At 54.4% G+C, this 21,464-nt stretch overlaps 3 protein-coding genes across 12 annotated transcripts in view; 2 read left to right on the top strand and 1 right to left on the bottom strand.

Moving 5' to 3' along the window:
* The window catches only part of FXYD6 (FXYD domain containing ion transport regulator 6), a 286,618-nt gene extending 283,616 nt beyond the window's left edge, over positions 1-3,002 (top strand). For all 7 annotated transcript variants that reach the window (XM_050758478.1, XM_050758474.1, XM_050758476.1 and 4 more), the window contains 2 exons: positions 146-195; positions 1,696-3,002. In XM_050758478.1, coding sequence (XP_050614435.1) covers positions 146-174 — 29 coding nt within the window. In that variant the 3' untranslated portion in view covers positions 175-195; positions 1,696-3,002. The remainder of the gene's footprint in view (positions 1-145; positions 196-1,695) is intronic.
* The window catches only part of IL10RA (interleukin 10 receptor subunit alpha), a 442,741-nt gene that overhangs the window by 160,726 nt on the left and 260,551 nt on the right, over positions 1-21,464 (bottom strand). The gene's annotated exons all lie outside the window — the stretch shown is intronic.
* FXYD2 (FXYD domain containing ion transport regulator 2) lies at positions 11,768-19,659 on the top strand. Of its 4 annotated transcripts, none has more exons than XM_050758458.1 (6): positions 11,768-12,010; positions 17,192-17,230; positions 17,429-17,503; positions 18,912-18,948; positions 19,111-19,141; positions 19,295-19,659. In XM_050758458.1, the coding sequence occupies exons 1-5, from the start codon at positions 11,992-11,994 to the stop codon at positions 19,133-19,135; spliced, it is 195 nt and encodes a 64-aa protein (XP_050614415.1). In that variant the 5' UTR covers positions 11,768-11,991; the 3' UTR covers positions 19,136-19,141; positions 19,295-19,659. The 4 variants fall into 4 exon arrangements, with proteins under 4 accessions (XP_050614415.1, XP_050614414.1, XP_050614416.1 ...); XM_050758457.1 differs by having other exon boundaries at positions 11,772-12,010; positions 19,292-19,659; XM_050758460.1 differs by lacking the exon at positions 11,768-12,010 and adding an exon at positions 14,846-15,271 and having other exon boundaries at positions 19,292-19,659.

The following is a 21,464-nucleotide window of genomic DNA, read 5'->3' as shown; positions in this document are numbered from 1 at the left end:
TTCACCCTAGATTGTTCTCACTCGAAATCCCATGGCTGTCACCTCTTTGCTCCCCCAGAGTCAGGCATAGACACGGCTGCTGTTGGGGGTGGCCCACTGGGGTGAGGAGTCTATATACTATCATCCATTCTGATTTTCTTTCCAGCAACAGAGCCCCAGAAAGCAGAGAACTGAAGTGCAGCCGTCAGGTGGAAGGTGAGATGCTCACTGCCTGGATCGGCCCCTGTCACCATCACCGTCTGCATCAGGGCCTGGACAGGAGTTCAGGCAGGAAGGATGGGGCTAGCTTTTGCAGTGGGCACAGCTTTTACTATGGGCCCTGCCCTGAGGAGCCTTCAGGAGTCTGAAAGGGGCTGTGAGAGAGACCAGGACCAGAAACACCCAAGGTGTCCCACACATGTGCATGCAAACACCAGGAAACGGGGCTTCCACACAGCCCAAAGGCCGAGCGCATAGGGCATCATCCCAGCTGCCACATGGGGAGAATTAAGAGTTAGTGAAATGCTGCTAATCACAAAGTGGCATAAAGATAACGGCTTTCCGTGCTGATTCAGAAAGTACTTTAGGGCCACTTTTTTTTTTAAAACACCGTATTATGAAACTTCCCAACCCCACCCAAAAGTAGAGCAAATAATATATGATCCTTCCCTCTCCACATTTAGGGGCACTGATTTTAGCATCTACTTCCATTGTTCATCGTAGGGGTCACAGGAGAGTAGTAACTGGCAAATGCTGTACGGTTTTCAGAGTGCAGCCACACACACAGACTCACTCGAGTCTGCCAGAAACAGAGGATGGGACAAGTGGGGTTTAGCCCATTTTATAGATGAAACCAATGTCAGAGGGAACAGCCCCATGGAGAGTGACAGACCGGACTGTGAACTCAGGCCTTCGTGGCTGTAGTTCAGCGCCACTGCTCCCCTCCGTCCTGTGCGTCTTGCTTTATGACATGCCCTGGAATATCCTAAGGGAAAAGGTTTGTCTTTTGTCAGCTCACTTCTGCCTTTTTTCCCCCCAGTACAAATAAGGCATCATAGAAAGGTATATAAGTTTATCTTAGATTGTAAGTTAAAAGAGGTTTCTGGATGATGAAGTGCCCGACGCTCCAGCTTCTACTGTGGTCGTAACAGTGCAGTGCCTGTGCAGCATTTAAATTCTTTCCTAAGTGCTTTTGCATCTTCATAGCAGCCCGTGATGGGCAGAGCTCATTACTCCCGTCTTCTGGATGGGGCTCTCGAAGGCAAGTGATCACCCTAAGTGTGAATGGACGAAGATCCTGACCTAGGAGGCAGGTGCCCTTCCTGGTAGCTTGGGGTCCTGTCTATTTCATCACAGACTGAGAATCTATGGGAAGGCTCAGAGGAGGCAGCCTGGAAATGAAATGTCTTTTCGTTTTTTTTCAAACTAGTTCTTTCTCAGAAACCTTTTATCCTAAGGCTCAGGACTGTGAGCAACCACTGGGGAGGCCCTGGGTTTAACAATTTCCTTTCCGTGTCCACCAGGCTCCAGCCCATCTGGGAGAGGCTTCCTCTGAGGTTCACCCCTCCCCTGTGTCTTCGTCTCCTTTCTCTGTGTCTCAGAAAGGCTGTCATACCAGGAAGTTCAGTGGGCAAGTGCTCAAGGAAGGGAGAGAAGCAGATAAGGATACCAGAGGCGAGCTAAAGTGTTTTTAATTTAAATTCTCCTCCTCCTCAGCCTCCGGAACCTGAAGGTGGCTGCTTGAACCTTTGGATGCAAATGTCGATGCTTAAGAAAACCGGCCACTTCAGCAACAGCCCTTTCCCCAGGAGAAGCCAAGAACTTGTGTGTCCCCCGCCCTCCTATCCCCTCTAACACCATTCCTCCACCTGATGATGCAACTAACACTTGCCTTCCCTCTGCAGCCTGCGGTCCTGCCCACCTCCTGTGATGTGTCTGTGTGTATGTGTGTGAGTGTGTGTGTTTGCTGACTGGTCTTCGTGGCTACTTGTTCGTGGACGGTATTGTGTTTGTTAGTGAACTGTGGACTTGCTTTCCCGGGCAGGGGCTGAGCCACATGGCCATCTGCTCCTCCCTGCCCCCGTAGCCCTCCATCACCTCCTGCTTCTAGGAGGCTGCTTGTTCCCTGAGACCAGCCCCCTCCTCTGATTTAGGGATGCATAGGGTAAGAGCACGGGCAGTGGTCTTCAATTGTCTTGGGACCTGGGAAGGTTTGCAGCACTTTGTCATCATTCTTCATGGACTCCTTTCACTCATTTAACAAAAACCTTGCTTCCTTATCCCACCTGACCCCAGTCTGAAGGTCTCTTAGCAATTGGAGATACAAAGCAAGGAGCTGGTGAGCCCAGCGTTGACTTCAGGCAGGCTATGTCCTTCCATGGTCAATTTCTTCCCTGGGGCTTCCATTAGGAGTCCCCATCTGCCCCACCCCTTCACAGAGCCCCCAGAGATTCCAGGCCCAGGGCTTCTACTCTGCCCCTGGGGAATATGTCCCCTGCATATCTTCTCAGCAATAACCCCAAGGGCTCTGGGACCCTACCCCTTCCAACCTTCCCTGCTTCTGAGACTTCAGTCTACAGCTCAGCTCAGCTCAGTTCATCCAGACGCAGACTCCAGTCCCTGCCGTTGGGTCTCTGGCAGGCAATAGCTGAAGGACTCCTGTTCCGTTGGGGCCAGCACATTGGGATGGGTGGAGGGAGAGTAGAGGCCTTTGCTTCTCTGCCCACGTCCCCTTAGATGGGCAGCAGAGGCAACTCGCGCATCCTTCGCTCTGCCTGTCGGCAGTCAGAGCGGCGAGCGAGGCGGGTTGGAGACTCGGCAGGCTCCGTGCAGCCCTTGGGAACAGTGAGAGGTTGAAGATCATAACAAGAGTGGGAACTCAACCCAGATCTCGCCCCTCCTGTCCTCTGTGTTCCCGTGGAAACCAACCAAACCGTGCGCTGTGACCCATTGCTGTTCTCTGTATCGTGATCTATCCGCTCAACAACGACAGAAAAAAGGAATAAAATATCCTTTATTTCCTAGTGGCTCAGAGGTGCTTTCCTTTCTGTGAAAGAACTTGAGTGTTTGTAGGGCCTGTGGAACTTAAAGGGCCAGACGAGTCTGTCCGTGGTCAGAGGGAGGAAGCAAGGACTGGAGAGCCAGCCAGGCAGGCACAGAGCCCTTCAGCGGCTGTCACTGTTGCCTCCTCCTCGCTTCTCTTCCCTCCCTTTCCTTTTCTTCCTTCACTTTCCTCCTCTCCTGCTCAACCCTTCCTCCCCGCACCTTCTCACCCTTTCTCTTCCTCCCTCCCTCTCTCCCACCTTCCCAGGCCACTGGGCTCAAGCCACATCCCATAGCAGGACCTGTACATTGCACACCATCTTGAAGCAAAAAAGGGAGTCACAATGGCTTCTCCAAGTACTCAGTGGCCTGGAGTAAAACATCTTAACATTTCTCTTTGGTCAGTTCTGGGGCCACTACCTAAGGACTTGAAAAGGAAGCCAGGGGTGGTGACTCACACCTGTAATTCCAGCAACTTGAGAGCCTGAAGCAGGAGCATTGCTTGAGGCCAGGAGTTCAAGACCAGCTGTGCAACATGGTGAAATCTTAGCTGGGCATGGTGGCGCACACCTGTGGTCACAGGTACTCGGCAGGCTGAGGCCGGAGGATTGCCTGAGCCCTGGAGTTCCAGGCTGCAGTGAACCATGATTGCACCACTGCACTCCAGCCTAGGCAACAGAATGAGACCTTGTCTCTAAAAAGAGAAAAGGAAGGAAGGGATCAAGGGAGTGACAGGGTGAGTGACGTGCATTATGAAATACTCCTTCCTCTATGGAGCCTTCCTGGGTGTTAGGTAGAATTGAATCCCTTCTCTTTTTTTTTTTTTTTTTTTTTTTTTTGAGACGGAGTTTTGCTTTTGTCACCCAGGCTAGAGTACAGTGGTGTGGTTTCGGCTCACTGCAACCTCTGCCTTCTGGGTTCAAGAGATTCTCCTGCCTCAGCCTCCTGAGCAGCTGGGATTACAGGTGCCCTCCACCGCACCCAGCTAATTTTTATATTTTTAGTAGAGATGGGGTTTCATCGTGTTGGCCAGGCTGGTCTCCAACTCTTAGCCTCAAGTGATCCACCTGCCTCGGCCTCCCAAAGTGTTGGGATTACAAGCGTGAGCCACCACACCCAGCTGAATCCCTTTCTTGTGCCCCAATCACACTTGTTTGCTGCCTTTATATTCACACTTCGTACTTGGCATTCAGACTGTGGAGACCAGGCAGGTAATGCCAATATGTGAATATGCTGGGGAGACGATGGGGCATGGTGCCTGCAGTCACCTACAGTGTCCTTCCAAAGACATTCGGACTCAACCTTCTAAAAAGCACTGTTGGCTGAACAAACACAGATGCGGGCAGATTCTGCATGGAGGTTGCCCGTATGCAGCTTCTGCCTCTAGTGTTTTGTGTCTTTATTGATACAAGTCCTGGAGGGCAAGGACTGTGCCTGCTCTACAGAAGCCTGGAACATCTTGGTGTCTCAAAAAAAGAATCAACCCCTGGAACGTCTTAATATCTTCCATCTTGAAGCCAGCACTTAAGGAGTGGAACCCTCTGGGCCCACCTCCTTCCAGCCCCACCTTCTAAGACCCCAGTGAACCTGGCACCTGAAGCTATAGCAGGAGACAGAAGTCAGTGCTCCTTGGGGTTTTGATGGGCCTAGGAACCACCACCTTCCCTGCCCAGTGGCCACACAGGCCCTGAGTCCGCCTGGATTCTGCAAGTTGTTTAGAACTGAAGAACTGCACAGATCCGCTTGCTCAGTGCCTTCTCTACGTGTGCTCTTGCTTCTGCCTTCGGTCCCCCAGGCCTTTGGAAAGACTCAGGCTTATGGTGGAGCTCAAGCTCAACCTGTCAACCCAGTGATCATGGTGATTAAAAAATATCTGGTCACAGCTAGACCTGGTAAATGAGCTTATTGTTCAGGAACACTCGTGATACATCAGGGAATTGGCAGGCCTTGCAGCAATTTCAGAGCAAGGCCAGACTGAGACCCTTAGAGGCCCCAGGCATGCAAAGCACTGTGTGTGCTGCCCCCATACATTGTTAAAAACAGAACATTACACTTCAGCATAGGAATAAGGAAGTCCAAGGAGGGGGTTCTCATTTTTCTCATAATAATTAAGAGTAAGGAATGATGGTCAGCATCTCTAGCACATCATCTACAAATGGTTCTCCTTACTTTGCCAGCCTCTAAGCACTCACTTAGTTTTCCTCCTGGTAATCCAGCTGTGTTCTGAGATCGGTCAGAGGTAAAATAGTGGCTGGTCCAGTTGGGGGTGGAGGAGCTAGGACTTGACCCCAGGCTGTGTGTCCACAGCGCTTGACAGCACATGGCCTCGTCTCCTTCAGAAAGCAGATGCTTGGATGAAGGGACAGTGATCAGATGGCTCCCAAGACTGCACCTGGAGCATGGCTGTCCCTTCAAGACGAACTAGCTGGACCGTGCTCCAAGAAGCCTCCTGTGGGAGTTGAATGGTCTGGAAACAAGACACATGAAGAACAATCGAAGAAATGATGGTCAAAATAGTAATAATTAAAAAAAAAAAAAAAAACAAGAGCAGCTGACATTTATGGAACACTTACTATGTGTTTGTCTGGGGACTTCACACAGATCAACTGGATCAGAGCTCAGAGTGCTATACATCTCCGTGAGGAGGACCAGGAGTGTCCACTCAGCCTCCAGGCATGTGTTTGTAGCTGTGATTTGGTTTAACGAGGCAAATGTAGCTTGACTGTATAGGAAGGACAGCTGCCATGCTGTGTCATTTCCCAGAAGGGAATCCCGAGTTCCCTGGTCTCAGTGACCTCAGATGTCCCGCACGTTTTGCCTCCCAGTGACTCCCTCCACCCCCCGCCCCCCACCATTCCATTTCGAAGACCTCCATGTCTCTGCATTGGAGGTTTTTGCGTTACTTACCCCTACAGTAGGAATAGGTGTCAGTCTGCCTTCTGGGACCCCAGGTGCTGTGGCCCTCCTACCTCTCTGGGTTTTTTTTTTTTTTTTTTTTTTCTCAAGATGTAGATTAGAACTTGTCCAATTGTTCTTGGAAGAGAGTCAGAGGCAGAGTGCAAGCTGTAGGGAGCAGTGTGAGGGGAGTGCCAGGCGAAGCGCACTCCAAGGTCACCGGACTGTTGGCCCCTTCCTCTGGGAGGAGGGCCTTACCCTGCCTGGAATCATGGGCTTGGCGGGGTGGCTGGGCAAAGCAGGGGTGGGAGAGCACTCCAGCTCTGTCTGGTTCACCCCACCTTGCTGCTGGCTGCTCTGCCTCACCCTGGGCCCAGCAAGAGAAAGGTCAGGTGTGTTTGCCTGAGCCAGGGGAGGAGTTTTGGGAAAACCTGTCTCCAGGCCACAGAGAAGGAATGGCCACCTCTCTCCATTAGTATGATTCATTGCTGTCACAGCTGAGCTCCAGGGGGGCAGACTCAGCCGGCCCAAGCCAACCAGCTGTTGATTTGATGGGGCCAGCCCAGCCCCGGGCCTGGTTGCACAACAGTGGAGCACCTGCCAAGGCAATGATGGCAGAGCAGGTGATGCTGTGATCACATGTCCTGAAGGACCTGGGTGGCAGGGACTGGTGGGGAGGGGCCCCCCTGCACTGTCCAGAAGAACAGATTCCTACCTCTGAGCCAGGCTTGGAGGAAGTCTGGTGGAGCCTGAGGCTCAGAACATCCCCGAGGTCCCCTCTGCTCTAACTGTGTGAGCTTGGAAAGACCCCAGCCTCTCTGTCAGTTTCCTTTTCTGAATAATCAAGTCCTTCCTAGCTTTGGGGTAAGCTGGGCCTCCTGCTAGCTGTGTAACCCTGGAAAAGCCACTTAAGCTTCAGTTTCATCACCTATAAAATAAATGCATCAAAATCTTTTCTGTTATCTCACAGGGTCAAAGTGATACAATGGACATCGAAGCTGCGTGACAATTTTCCGTGTAGCTATTATGCTATTAATGTTGACATTACTATCCGTTTCCTTGTCTCCTCATTCTCTGATGGCCGGGTTCCTCTTGTCTCTGTTAGACTTGGGTTCACTTTCTGACCTGTTTGCAGACCACCTGCGGTGTCCTCTGTAAGATGGGCATCGCACAGCCTGCCTGGCTGAATTGTTGGGAGGCTCTAAGCAGCAATTTGGAACCATCGAGACCCTGGAATAGGTGGAATTGCTGCCAAGTGTGGAGAGTGAGCACGAGGCTCAGTGCAGATACAAACATTTAACAGCTTACCCGACCTGAGGCCTCAAGGAGGCCAGGGACTTGGCAATCTGTGCTATAAATGAAGAGAATGGTGACACAGCCACATGCCAGCCATTCAAGCCATGTCAGTGGCATCCGGAAGGTTGTGGAGGGAAGGAAAGAGTAGCCAGGGGTGGGCTTGCTCCGCGAGGTCTTCCCGGAGGTGGCGAGCCTCAAGCTGCTTTTCAGAGGTGAGGGGGAGTTTGGTTACCAGAAGGAGAAAACTAAGAAAAGCTGGAAAGAAATGGGCTCTGTGGTAGTTCAAGCCTGGACATGAGTTCTGAGAACAGTCAAGAATGCATTTCTCTCCAGGGTATTCACTGTGGGAGAAGTGGGTCAAATGGGTTTGCCCTTGTCACCAGCTGGTGACCTTGACTCTTAGAGTACATTGCCCTTTGGCAGTTCTCAGAACCTCTGTGCACCATGGCTCAGGCCATCTTGAAGCCAACACTTAAGGAATGGACCCTCTGGGGCCCACCTCCTTCCAGCCCTGCCTTATAAGACCCCCGTGACCTGGCACCTGCAACCACAGCAGGAGACAGGAGCCAGCGTTCCTCAGGATTCAGGACTTCTGAGTTGCACGAATGGGGCCTGGGAACCGCCGCTTTCCCTGCCCAGTGGCCACACGGGTTATGCAGCTGAGGACTGACTTGGGCCGGGGGTCATGGCTTCCTAGGCCTTCTGGCTTCTGCTTCATGGCAGCCCTTTCCAGCTGCAAGTCAACACCAGGAGGAACTGATTTGGGGACCTGGAGTTCAAGGCTGTAAACTCCCACAAAGGCCAGAGCCGGCGGAGCTGGAGAGCCCCATTTTGGGAAGCTGGTGGTGAGGGCCTCTGCCTTTGATCGCCAGGGAGACAGAGGTCAGCTGAATTCCAGCCTATTTCCTCCCTGCCCCACCAACCCCGCAATGACCACCCCAAATGACTGCCTTGAGATTTAGGAGTCAGGAGACAAAAGGGAGGCCTGCTTGGGGGAGACAGGGGAGACGGAGGCCTCGCCACTGAGGGCACTGTCTCATCAGCTGTGACAGTGCTGACGCGTCCAGGAGTGGGCGCTGCCTCTCCTTACCTCCCAGCATCTCCCAGAGCTCTGGGTCTTGGAGAAAACAGGAGAGCACCGCTGGATGCTCCTTTGTCTCCAGCCTGGAACCATCAGACAAAGGAGGTTGCTTGGTTTTGTGTGGAGACGAAAGGGAGGCTGGAGATGCAGGGTGAGTGGTGGCCAGCAGGGATCATGCCAGGGCAGGGTGCTCCCAGGAGCCTGCTTTAGAGATCACTCCAACTGGGGACTGAGCCAAGGGAAGGGATTGCCGTGAGTGTTCTTGTCTCCTGGGGGGACCAGTTCAGAGTAAGGAAAACACAGCCATCATTTTTTAGGACCTTCTCTGGCCAAACGCTCGACCTACCTTGTCTCTGTTCCCACAACAATCCTGCAAGGTAGGTGTTATTACCCCATTTTCCAGGTGGAGAAGATCCAGAGGGGTGCCCTTGCCCAGGGTCAGGCAGTCCTCAGCAAAGTCTCAGGATGAAAGGGGATTTATGTATGGGTGTGTCTGGCCCTCAGGGTGCCTTGCATGGAGATGTCTACGAGGAGAGACCCTCCTGAGCTGAGCTGCTCTCAGGAACATGGGCCACAGGTGGAAGGGCCTCGACCTCTCTGCAGGAGAGCAGGTGTCTCAGAGAGGGGCTCCCTGTCCCAGTGCCAGCTAGGACCCATGACCTGAGCTAGCTGGGGGAGGACAGGAAGGAAGTCTGAGAAGGACTTAAACGTGAGTGAAGCGAGAGGGGTGGGACCTGCTTGACTTAACAAATGCCTGGGTTTCCCCCAAAGAACAAATAGGACAATTTCTGAAAATTGTTGCAGGACTGGAGAAGGAAGGGGAGGTTAAGGGAGAGGAGAGGGGGTGGGGATGGGGTGCAAGAGGAGTGAGAGAGAACCCTCTGAGAGGGACTCTGGGGGAGCTGTCAGCAAGGTGGGGGTTGCTGCCTCTGTGAGGGCAAATCGGGTCTTGTGACTCCTCACAGGACAGGCGACAGCATGGAAGGAGGCTGCCTGAGAAAAGTCCTGGGTCTGCCTGCAGCATGGGAGAAATGATTTCACCTCTGTCCTGTCCCCATTTTTGCCTGATTTTTGCCTGGGACTGATTCATTCACTTTATAAAACTGGGTCCCATGATGTCCTGTTCCAGGCATGGGGGAATGAAGAAACAAACAAAAATCCTTGCTCTTCTGGTGCTTAGATTTTAGTTGGGAGAGGGACAAACAAGATAAGGGAAACACATACCTTAGGTAAGAACAAGTGCCACAGAGGAAAAGCCAGGCTGAGGCGGTGGGTGTGAACATTTTTATACAGAGATGCCCAGAATCGGGGCTTTGGAGAAAGCCCTGAAGCCAGTGTGCACTGAGCAGCAAGCCCTGTGGAGGCTGAGCATATAGGAAGTGGGAACCACCCGTGCGGAGGTCCTGGAGGGTGAGGGGTGTCAAGAAGGCTGGCATGGCTGGAGCAGAGAGCAGGGCGGGGAGGTCGGGGACCAGCTCAGAGGTGCCTGGAGCCAGATTAAGAAAGGCTTTTTGGCCGGGTGTGGTGGCTTACGCCTGTGGGGGACCACCTGAGGTCAGGAGTACAAGACCAGCCAACATGGCGAAACCTGGTCTCTACTAAAAATAAAAAATACAAAAATACAAAAATTACTGGGCTTGGTGGCAGCTCCTATAATCCCAGCTACTTGGGAGGCTGAGGCAGAAGAATCGCTTGAACCCGGAAGGCAGAGGTTGCAGCCAACTGAGATCACGCCGTTGCACTCAAGCCTGGGCAACAAGAGCGAAACTCCATCTGAAAAAAAAAAAGAAAGAAAAAAAAAGAAGGGCTTCTTTCTGGACACAGACAGATTTTGGCGTATCATCTGAGCCCTCCCTGAGGATTTTGAGCAGGAGAGGGAGCCACTTGTAAAGGGAGGGGTTTGGATGGGATGGCCTTGGTGTCCTTTCTAGTCGGGCCATCAATCACACAGGCTCTGAGATAGAGATGCCTTCCTTCGCAACACTGGGGGCGGGCAGGGAACGGAGTGTGTACTGGCAGGGTGGGTGGGGGGGATTTGCTGAGACCTCCACTTTTCCGAACCACTTAGAATATGTTTGGACCAGGTACCTCTAAGTCTTACCCAGCCTCGAGGTTTGTAAACTTCTCTATCCCCAGCTCGGGGAATTTCCACTCGGCTGCTCTGGGCTGAGTGGGCAGGTTTCCACTTGGGAGCATGGGACAGGCCCGCCTGCCAGCCGAGCTCTTACCTACCCCAGGGCAGGGCTGGCCCTGCCTCCAGGGTGGTCTGGAGGGAAAGGTGCAGAGAGCCTGGAGTCAGGGCTGTGCTCAGGGACCCCAGTGCCGATCTCAGCCCATCCTGGTAAGAAATAGCACCTCTCTAGACCTCCTGGTCTCCATTTCAGCCCTGTGAGGGCTCCCTGGGATGTCATGAGTCCTCCCCTCAGGACAGGGAGTGTTGCAAAGGAGGGACAGAGAGGCAGGAGTCACAGTGACCAGAGCCCGGTCAGAGGCTGGGGCCAGAGCCAGCCCCTCCCAACCCTGCTTCTCTGTGTCCGCGTTGGGGTGGCCGTGCCAGGGCGGCCACAGGAACCTAAGGGAGACCCTGTGGTCCCAAGTCAGCTACACAGAGACTGCTCACTGCAGCTTAGCTGTGGGCAAGGCCTTGGTGGCCGAGGAACAGCGACTGCCTGGGCAGCGTAGTGGGCTTCCCTGCGTGGTGGGACACCCTGCCTAGTGGGCTGCTGTGCCTGGTGGGGCTCCCTGCGGCTCCCTGCTGGCTCCTGGATCTGACCCTGCCCTAGGCCTAGCAGTGTTGTCTTCTGGCCATTCCCCTCTGATACCAACCAGCAGCCCCCAGAGCCTCATTAGGCTGCTGGTGTCTCCAGCTGAGCCCTCTGAGGTGTGAGAGGTGGGCCTGACATCACAGCTGGGGTGAGTCACTGCGGGCTGAGCGAGCCACTGCGGGCTGAGTGAGGGGTCTCAGCTGTGGAAAGGGCAGGCCACAGGAGCAGCCCCCATCACAGCTCCGGCTCCCAGCCCCGCAGCTGCTCCCCGTTCTCTGCCAACGACCAGAACGACACAGGAAGCTGGGACCGGTGCCTTAGGTCCCAGGACAGGGTCCTGGAAACCATTCCCACTCCCCCGAGAGGCTGCAGCTGGGCCTCCCAGTCTCAGGGGACGCCTAGCTATAGACTGGGTCTTGGGCAGGATACGTCCAGGCAACGGCCCAGCTGGGCTGGAGGACGGAGGTGCAGCGGAGTAACGTTCAGGGGACCCATCCAATGCCCCTGAAGGTCTCCCTCAGCTGCCACCAGCCCAGGGACCTGGGGAAGACTGGGTTCCTTGATTCCTCCTGGCTCCTGTACCCTTTTCGGGCACCCTGGGCTGGCTGCGGCATGGAGCCTCTCGAGGGAGAGGGCCAGGGCTGGGGCTGTGGTTGGCTCTGCTGCATCTGACGGCCTCTCCATCTCCAGGTGCCAGGTGGAGGTCAGAGAATCTCCCCTGGCTTTCACGTGGATCCCTTGCCCCAACCTGCCCTAGCAAGTGGGCACGAGGTAAGGGCTCCCTTGCCAGCCCCTCCTCCCTGCCTGTGTCTCTTCCTGTTTGTGGGCTCACCTGAGGTGCGAAGGGAGGGAGTGCCACTCTCCATCCAGGCCCCGGGCAAGCGGCACCTCCCTGCTCTCCTGCACTCCTGGAGACAGCCAGCAGCTCCTGCTATGGACAGGTGGTACCTGGGTGAGTCCTCTGAACCCCATTCCTCCTCCTGCTCAGGCTCTGACACGGGTGCCAGCCCCGTCCCTTTCAAGTGCACCCACAAGCTCCCCAGAAGGGCAGGAAAGGCAGAAGGGAAGAGAGGCAGAACGTCCAAAAGAGAGCATCTCCGTATGGAGTCGCGGGCCTGCTGTGAAACGTGGCAGAGCATCTCTAAGCTGAGAGGGCAGGGAAGGCAGCTTGTCCAACCACCTCATTTACTTGTCTGTCCATCCGTCCTTCAGAGATGCAGGAACTCAGAAGCCAGACTGCTGGCTTCAAATCTTGGTTCCCCTACTTTCTGGCCATCTGACCTCAGGCAAGTTATTTAACTTTTCTGGCCCTCAGTTTCTTCCTCTATGAAATGGGGTGATAATAATGCCTTCCTTACCTTGTAAGAGTCATTGTGATGACTAAAGAATTAATTTCTGGCCAGGTGCAGTGGCTCATGCCTATAATCCCAGCACTTTGGGAAGCCAAGGTGGGTGGATCATCTGAAGTCAGGAGTTCGAGACCAGCCTGACCAACATGGTGAAACCCCGTCTCTACTAAAAATACAAAATTAGCTGGGCATGGTGGCGCATGCCTGTAATCCCAGCTACTCAGGAGACTGAGGCAGGAGAGTCACTTGAACCAGGGAGGCAGAGGTTGCAGTGAGTCAAGATCATGCCATTGCACTCCAGCCTGGGCGACAATAGCGAAACTCCGTCTCAAAAAAAAAAAAAAAAAATTAATTTCTGTAAAGTGTTTGAAACAGTGCCTTTCACACAGAGTTTAAAAATGCAACTAGCTTTCAACTATTGTTTCCTATTCATCTATCTATTGATCAATCTATCATCCGTATCTATCTATCTATCGATCTATCTATCTATCCATCTATCCGTCTATAGGTGCCTCCCCAGGCACCTCCTCCCCCTGCAGCGGGAGCCCTTCCATCCACACTGCAGCTCTGCTTGTGACCAGGGTAAATATTACCTGGCACTGTTAATGTTTAATGCCCCCGCCTCATCCCCGGCCACCCCGCTGAGGAGCAAAGACAGCAGGAAGAGGCAAGAGGAGACAGTCCATTTGGAAATGACTGGGTTGTCAATAGATAGATAGATAGATAGATAGATAGATAGATAGATAGATAGATAGACAGATGAATTTATTTAACTTCCCACTTATTTTTACACTCTTATTATTCCTGAAAGAATCCACGGAGGCTTACAAACATAGACAAAACCCAGTAAGATGACACAATCCTGCATAGTAAAGGGAGCACCTTGTCTTGTGTGGAGACGGCAGTAGCTTTGGTAGCACACCTTTGAGGGTCTGGGCTTTCTACCTCCGGTTTGCCATTAACTGTGTGTTTCAGGCAAGTCCCTTCACCTTCCTGCCCTCGGTTTTTCTGGTGTACCCAGTGGGGATCATGACACTGCCCTGGCCACCTCCAGGGACTATTGTGGAAAGCAAAGGAGCAGCCTCAGTTTCTTTATCTGTAAAACGGCGCTAGCAGGAACTAAGTGATGCAGTGCATGCCAAGAACCTGGCGCATGGCCCATCTTCCCCAAACGCTGGCTCTGCTGGGATGTTTGCACAAATATATATTCCTTGGCTCTGGAAGAAGAAGGAAGCTGCACACCTGATCCTCAGGGCCATGACATTCCCTCCAGCTCACTCATTCGTGCCCACTTTCACTGGAGAGTGGCTGGCTTTTCCATGTCCCACAGCAAACATTTGCCAAAAGCTAATGCCTGTTATTTCTTCAATCAGCACACATATACCAGTAACAATGATGCCACTCACTGTGTGCCAGGCCCCGGGATACACTCTTTGCATGCATTATCGCACTTCCCCTCACAACCACCTTAGGAGCTGGGTACTGTGCCCATTTTACAGATGGGGAGACTGAGGCACAGAGAGGTGAAGTAATTGACTGAGACCATATTATTAGCAAGTGAGAGGGCCAGGGTGTGAACTCAAGTGCCAAGCCCTGCCCCTGCTTGGGGAGGATTCATAGATAGAGTGGCTCCCTTCAGGAGGGCTCAAGCACCCCTGGTGGCTGCTGGCCTCTGACCTTGGCTGTTTGGTGGGCATTGGGCTTCAGCCTCTTCTGGAGGCCAATTCAATGGACTAGAACTTAACGAGGATTCCACAGTACCCACGACTACCCAGCACAGGAGTCCCGGGGTGAAGGAGGTCACAGTGGAGTCGGGAGGCTGCCTGCGAGGTGTGGAAAGCAGCTGCCTCCTGCAGCAGGAGGCCTGACTGTCATTCTCCACTTCCCCCACACTGGCTGTGTGACCCTGGGCGAGGCCCCCACCTCTCTGTGCCTTAGACACCTGCCTCATCAGTAAAACGGGAAACATAAAGCTTAAGGAGATAACAATGAGGAAAGTGCTTGGTAAACCATAAAAGCAGGGGATTCTCCCTGCGATGAAAGTCTTGCCCCGTCCTTAAGGATCCTGCATGCGCCATGGTAAACTGGCAAGGAAACAATCCAAGAGCCAGGCCAAATGGTGGTAGGAGGAAGTACTGGGGCGGCAGGGAAGGAGAAATTAGTTGGGGATGACTGGGGCCCTTCCGACTGAGGTGTGACCTGCAGGGTGCATGTTGATGGATGAATAGGAAGACAGATGAAGCACCCTTCTGGAGGATCTACTGCTGGTGGGCTTTGGGGGTGCTCCAGGGATGTGGTGGGGGAGCAGTGGGCCAGGCTCCTAGGGACCACTGCAGGAAAGCCTCCAGCGCCACATAAGGAACAGCAGCTGCAGCGGTGGCATCCATGGTGGCTGGTGCGGTGGGCCCTGCCTGGGCTGGGGGCCGTGTGGGACCCCTGACACTGCCCCCGGAAGCTCCCAAGTACAGTGTACACTGAAGAGATTGTACAACTTCCACTTTCCTGTTCCCACCGCCCCAGCTGTGGCTTCCCCAGCTGGCAGAACAGCACCACCGATGACCCATCCCAGCCCTTCTCTTTGGAAATTTCCTTTGGGAGGGTTTAGAAACTCAGCCAGCTCCTCCCTGCCCCTGCCTCCCCACGCGCCTCCTCACCCTGCCGCAGGAGCCCCTCCATCCACACTGCTGCTTTTCTTGTGACCAGGGTAAATATTACCTGGCACTGTTAATGTTTAATGCCCCGCCTCGTCCCCGGCCACCCCGCGGAGGCAGCCAGACACTCTCCAAAAAGCAGAGACAGCAGGAAGAAGGGAGCGGAGACAGCCCATTCAGCTGGGGAAATGACTGGGTTGTCGATGGACGGTGGTGAGTGTGCTGGTGTGTGTGCCCGGGCGTGTGTGAGGCTGGGTGGCTCTGACTGGCCTGCCTTTGCAGGGTCAGCTGGACTCTACCCTTCCCTCTTCTGCCACCTCAGCCTTCCAGAGTACCCAGCCCCTCTTCCTGTTGGCCTCCTCTCTAAGAAAATTTGCAACTTAAAAGAGAACCCTGCTTTAACCCCAAAGAAAGATAATTTGAGTGGCAGAACGGCAGCAGATAGAAGATGGAGAGCTGAGCGTCCCTCCTCAGCCTCCTGGCACACACCCGCCCTGAGTTCAATGCATCTTGCTAGACCATCTGAACTTGGGCAGGAGGCAGACGGGGTCCATCTGGCTGGGGAAGGAGCAGGCCCCTCTGGTCAGCCTTCCTAGGCTGGATTTGGGGTGAGAGCCCCCCAAGTTCAAGTCACACACCTCAAAGGCTTCCTGTCACAGGAACTGACTCAGGCCTGGAAACCAAGAGGGGCACTTGCTGACAGAGGTGGGTTTTGAGCCAGATGCAGAAAGGGGAGGGTGCTGGGCTGAGAGGGTCTCGGCAAGTGATTCAGGGCCAGGTGACCATGGAGGAGGAGGTTTCCTAGGGTGTGTGGGGAAGCCTTGACTTGGGTCTAGCTGTAGCTCTGACACTTTAATCCACGTATAATCTTGAACAAGGCCTGAACCTAATCTGGAATGACAGCGCAGACGCTGGGTCCCTCATGGTCTCCCTGAGCATCCAGCACCTCAGGCCCGTCAGGATGGGCACTGACTCTTCCTGGCCTGTCCTTTCCTGGCCCAGGGACTGGCTGCTGGGGACAGCTGGGCTTGCCAGACCCTGAGTCTCACCACTGCCCAGGGGCACAGTTTGCCACAGCCTGGAAGGCGCTGACTTGCGCATTCCTTCCTCCTGGGCTCTACTTCCCTGGTACAAGAAGGGGCTCCAGCAGGGCAAGAAAGAGTAGTGGCCCTCAGCTGTGGCAGAAGCGTCCCGGCCAGGCCACCTTCTGGCCTGTGCGGGGTAAGTGTACTCGGTTGCAGGGCACCACTGTGAGACCTGCCTGCTGAGCAGCTCCAAATCCGGGGGAGGCCACTGGAGGCAGGGGCAGGAACTTGCCTCTGATGGGCTCCTTCCCTCCTGCCATTGAGAAGCGGCAGAGCAAAGGGCTTATGCACCTCCATTCTCAGCCCCCTGCTGCCTGGGTTCAAACCCCAGCTCGACTCCTGACTTGCTCTATAACTGTGGGGGAATTACTTCTCTGTACTTCCATCCTCTTGTGGATTACACCAGAATGACTTTGACGTCTCATAAGGTTGCCATAATGGTTAGATGAGTTAGGCTTTTGTTAGCTTTTGCCCGGTGCCTGACCAGCACTATATATTAATGTTTCTTAACTAGATCTGCTTCCCCTGAGGATGGTAACGTAGGACAGGAGGTCCGTCTCAGCTATCGTTAGGACTTTGGACAAGTCTACACATTGGGCTCAGCTTCCTCCTTCTGTCTGATAAACTTTAAGGTTCTGTTTTATTTATTCATGCATTTCACAAATACCTGCTAAGCACCTGATAGCCAAATGGTCCTGTGGAGAGAGGCCTCTGGGAGTCTAATGGGAGAGGCCTCTCCTGGCCTTTTCTACCATGGTAGGAATCAAGGAGCAGGAGATCGTCTCCCTTCCGGAATGGTCAGAGGCCCCCCAGACAGCACAGATCCCCCTCTGACACTCGGTATCTGGGCCCCAGTTGATTGTGTCTGAAGCCACCTAGAGCAGAAGCCTGCTGGCAATGGTTTTAGCAACACTCCGTTCCCAGCCTCCCCTCGCCCGCTTGGACCCTTGGGGGTCCTCTGGGAAGGGAAGGACAGGGAATTCCAGCTGTTCCTGTGGCTGGCCCACCATTGGTGACTCCTCTCATCCCACCTCTGGCTCTCTCCCAGGCGGCAGCCCCAAAGGGGATGTGGACCCATTCTACTATGGTAAGCCTGGGCCCCTGTTCACCCTTCCTGAGCCCTCAGGACCCCTCCCACCAAGCAGCGGCCTCTCCCAGTCCCAGGTCCATGCTCTGTGCCCCTTATCTCCCCCCGTGACCACGGGCTGCTGCGGGCGGGCTGTGGGGAGAGATGGCTGCTGGGAGAGACCACCCATCCCACTCTTCTTGCCCTCTCTTTCCCGAGACTATGAGACTGTCCGCAATGGGGGCCTGATCTTCGCCGGGCTGGCCTTCATCGTGGGACTCCTCATCCTCCTCAGTAAGTGGGGTGGCCTCCAGGGAAGGGGTGCCGGCCGGGGCACGTCTATTCTCAAAGCCGCTGAGCAGGCTGGCTTTCCGGAGTCCCCAAGGAAGGGGTGAGCCTCCCCACCAGGCACAGCCCCTGCAGGATGTGGGAACAGGTGCCCGGTGGGGTGCCAGGCTCTGGGAGCACAGTGTAAGGTTCCCGCTTGCTCAAGTGCACCCTCCAGTGGGCCCGGAAGGAACCTTGGAGGTGAGAGTGAACCTGCGGGGTAACTGGAGGGCCAGGCAGGGGCACTAGGCCCCCCATTGCTAACCATGGTCCCAAACTCATCCGTTAAATAGGGATGATCCCACCTGCCTCACAAGAGGAGGGCTAGCATCCAAAGACACAGCAGTCAGGACAGCGCTCTAAGAATGGTCCAGTGAAGACTCGGAGTGTTCTGGGGGAGACAAGGAGACTTATGTATCCTCAAGCCCCGAGGGGCACACAGCAGGAGCTTAATAACTGCACATTGACTTGTTTTGGTCCAACCCAAAGAAAAACACACAGAAAACACAACCCATGGAAAGAAGATACAGGAAGCACACCTGTGGGCTCTGGAATTCCATGCACTTGTGCCACTGCACCCCACCCGAAGGCTTGGACACAGTCCTGTGGGTCTCCCCATTTTCCCGTGTTGCCCATGGCAGGTCCCGGAGGGCGGTGCGGGGTGGTAGCTGAGCACATAGGCACAGGAGGCAAGTGGCCTAAGCAAGGGGCTCTGCTTTGGACTTGCTGCCATCCTTCTCCAGGTGTTCATCGGGCAACTGTGCTGGGGGCACCATGATGGCCCAGTGTCTGCTGCTGCTCTCGATATGCCAACAGCCCACCATGGATCTGCTCCAGTAAACATTTGCTGACTGACTGACTTAGGTTCTTGAATGCCTGTGATTCAGCCTTACATAAAAAGAAAGAAGGCTGGGCACGGTGGCTCGTGCCTGTAATGCCGGCATATTAGGAGGCCAAGGCAAGAGGATCTCCTGAGACCAGGAGTTTAAGACCAGCCTGGTCAATACAGTGAGATCCAATCTATAAAAAAAGTTTTTAAAAAAAAATCAGCTGGGCATGGTGGCATGTGCCTATAGTCCCAACTACTTGGGAGGCTGAGGCAAGAGGATTGCTTGAGCCCAGGAGTTTGAGGCTGCAGTGAGCTATGCACCACTGCACTCCAGCCTGGGTGACAGAGTAAGACCCTGTCTCAAAAAATAAAATAAAATAAAATAAAATAAAATAAAATAAAATGGGACAGTCAAACGTGGCCTCCAAGACTGACCCTGCAGTATTGACTGGCAGGAGGGAGGTAGGAGAGACTGGAAGAATTTTGAGTCTTCCAGGGTCTCCTTGGAAAACGAGTCCATGGAAACAAATCTTTTCTCTTTTCAAGGCAGAAGATTCCGCTGTGGGGCCAATAAGAAGCGCAGGTGAGCATTGCCCGGGGTGACCGATGAGGGGCTCCAGGCTGGGGAAGAGGGGTGGGCTGAGGATTTTGTCTCTGCCACTGTGGAGGGGTCCCCAGCCTCAGGGATCCCTAGACCCACCCCTCCCCCGGTCCTCTCACCTGTTGCTTTTCCTTCCCCCACCAGGCAAATCACTGAAGATGAGCTGTAACAGCAGGTATGCTAGGAGGGCCCGGGGAAGGTGGCGGGAGGGGAGGGCAGGCTTGGGGGCAACCGTGAAGAATTCTGGCTCCTGGACTGGGTAGGGGAGAATTTTAGGGTCACCCACACATCAGCCAGGTGGTCTGTCACCTATCGTGTGTTTCAGATGATTGCCAAGGGCCTGGCGTGCAGTGTGTGCCACAGGAGATCACAGAGGAGCCCTGGAGAAAAGTGAGATGGACAAGGAGGAAATAAAACCCCAACCTCTGCTGCAACCTGCCCAGCCCCAACCTGCCTTTGTCTTCTCAGCCTCGGCAGTGCCACCCACTGCACAGGGGCCAGCTGGGAAGCCAGGCCCTGCCTCTGCTACCTCCCCTTCTTCCCTGGGCTGTAGACCTTTGTCCCCGTCACTGCCAGCGCTTGAGCAGAAGGAAGCTCCAGACTCAATGTGACCCCCAGGTGGTATCGCCACCTCCTGCCCCTTGCCACCTCATGCTCATAATAAAGTTAGCGTCAGAGACCGCTGCTTCTCTCGCCTGCCTGCCTATCTGCCTCCTCTGTCACCGCCAGCCTCTCCAAGTTCAAGTACAAATACAGCCGGGTCTCATTTGTTTTTTCAAGTAATTGCTTAGGCACCTGTCTGCCTGTAAAAGCAAGAAGTTCAGTGTTGTCATCTGTAGGCCACTCCTTGTACCCCCTGAACTGGCAGGAGCCCTGGGGGCAGAGGCCTCAGCCTGGCTTTTATGCACCTGGGATGTCTGAAAGGCCCAGGGGGTCAAAGCCACGGCCCTGTTGGATACCCACGAGGCCTCTGCCCCAGGCGCCAGGCGCTGCTGCTGGGATCCTGGAAGCAACCCTGCCTAGGAGTTGCTGTGGAGAGGCCCCAGGCTACCAGGACGAGCCTGTGTGTGGTCACATTCCTGTGCTCTGCCATTTTCCACATGTACACCCCTGGGCCAGGGGGGGTGGGTCCAAGGGGCCTGCTGCTGGGCCTCCGCACATGTCCTGAAGGAGCCAGCCCTCTTCCCAGTCCCCTCCTGGTACTGAGCTCAGGCCACCTCTTTCCACTCTTGGGGCCACCTATTTGGAGGCTTGGTTAATTCCAGGGCCTGGGGCCAGGGAACAGATGGTGAGAGTGAGACCATCGACACACTTGCTCTAGTCCCCGTCCATGCAGGCAGGGACCCACTCAGGGCAGCCTCAGCCTGAGATGCTGCCAGGTCGCTCTGCCCACCAGTGCCCAACTCCTAATGCCCATGCCCCCTTTGCTATGAGTCCAAGGCTGAGGTCATGGAGGGAGGCCTCTGGGAGCTTCTGCACCAGGAAGGAGCCCCCCTTTCCTCTCCCTCCCTTCACTCACAGGCCTCTAAGGCTGGAGGGATTGTGGGATTCTGGCACCACCTAGCGTCTGGCTTCCTCATCTGGGCCTGCAAGCTTTTGAGGGAGGGGAGAGGAGAACTGGCAGGACAATCAAGCTACTGGAGCAGGAAATGAACAGGGCATGTTTGGGGGCCAGAGGCAGGATGGATCCCGCTCCACCTGGGAATTAAGCTCTTTGTCTTAATCCACTTCCCCCAGTCCCTGATAACCACCAACTCTCCTAAAAACACAGAAGGCTTGAGCAGGGAAGGGTCCTTAGAGAGCAAAACAGACCATCTTCAATTTACAGAAGGGGAAACTGAGGCTCCAAGAGAGGCCGTGGCTTGTCCAGAGTGACATGGCCAGCCTGAGTCAGAGCCAGAGGTAAAATTCAGGTCTCTGGCTCCCCTTCCAGAGCTCTTCCCATCACACGAACATCCAAAGGACGGAGAGTAGTTGGTGGGGCAGGGAGGTGGACTCCCCACTGACTGCCTGGGGGTTTGGAGAGTGAAGGGGAAACAGAGAAGGCCTGGGGTTGGGGGGAGAAACTCCAGAGGAGACCAGGAGCCACACAGAGGAAGGCCTGGTGACTTACAACTTAGCACCAAGTCCTTATGATACCCCACTCCAAATGTGGACTCATTGGTGTCGGCCAAGCCCTTAAATGGAATGCAGTTTTTCTATGCAGGAGATAGAGGCACACACTTGAGCTCTCCCTCAAGGTTGGGAGAAATGAACACGAATGGGGCAGGTCCAGCCAGGGGGACTTTCAGGAGGAGGGGGGCTCTCAAAGCCTCTTGGACGCAGCAGCAAGGCACAGAGGAAGAGGGATATTCCAGACCTGTGGCCCACATAAGAGCACTAGAGAAGAGTCAAGTTTCTAGAATGTTCCATACAGAGGACAATCCAGCCTGCCACCCTCAAAGGGAAATTTCACCTGCTCTGGATGAGTCACTTCCCTTCGCTGACCCTGCCTCAAG

Source organism: Macaca thibetana, chromosome 14, assembly GCF_024542745.1.
Source record: "Macaca thibetana thibetana isolate TM-01 chromosome 14, ASM2454274v1, whole genome shotgun sequence".
Taxonomy (NCBI): Eukaryota; Metazoa; Chordata; class Mammalia; order Primates; family Cercopithecidae; genus Macaca; species Macaca thibetana.
This window is presented reverse-complemented; position numbering and strand designations above follow the sequence as displayed.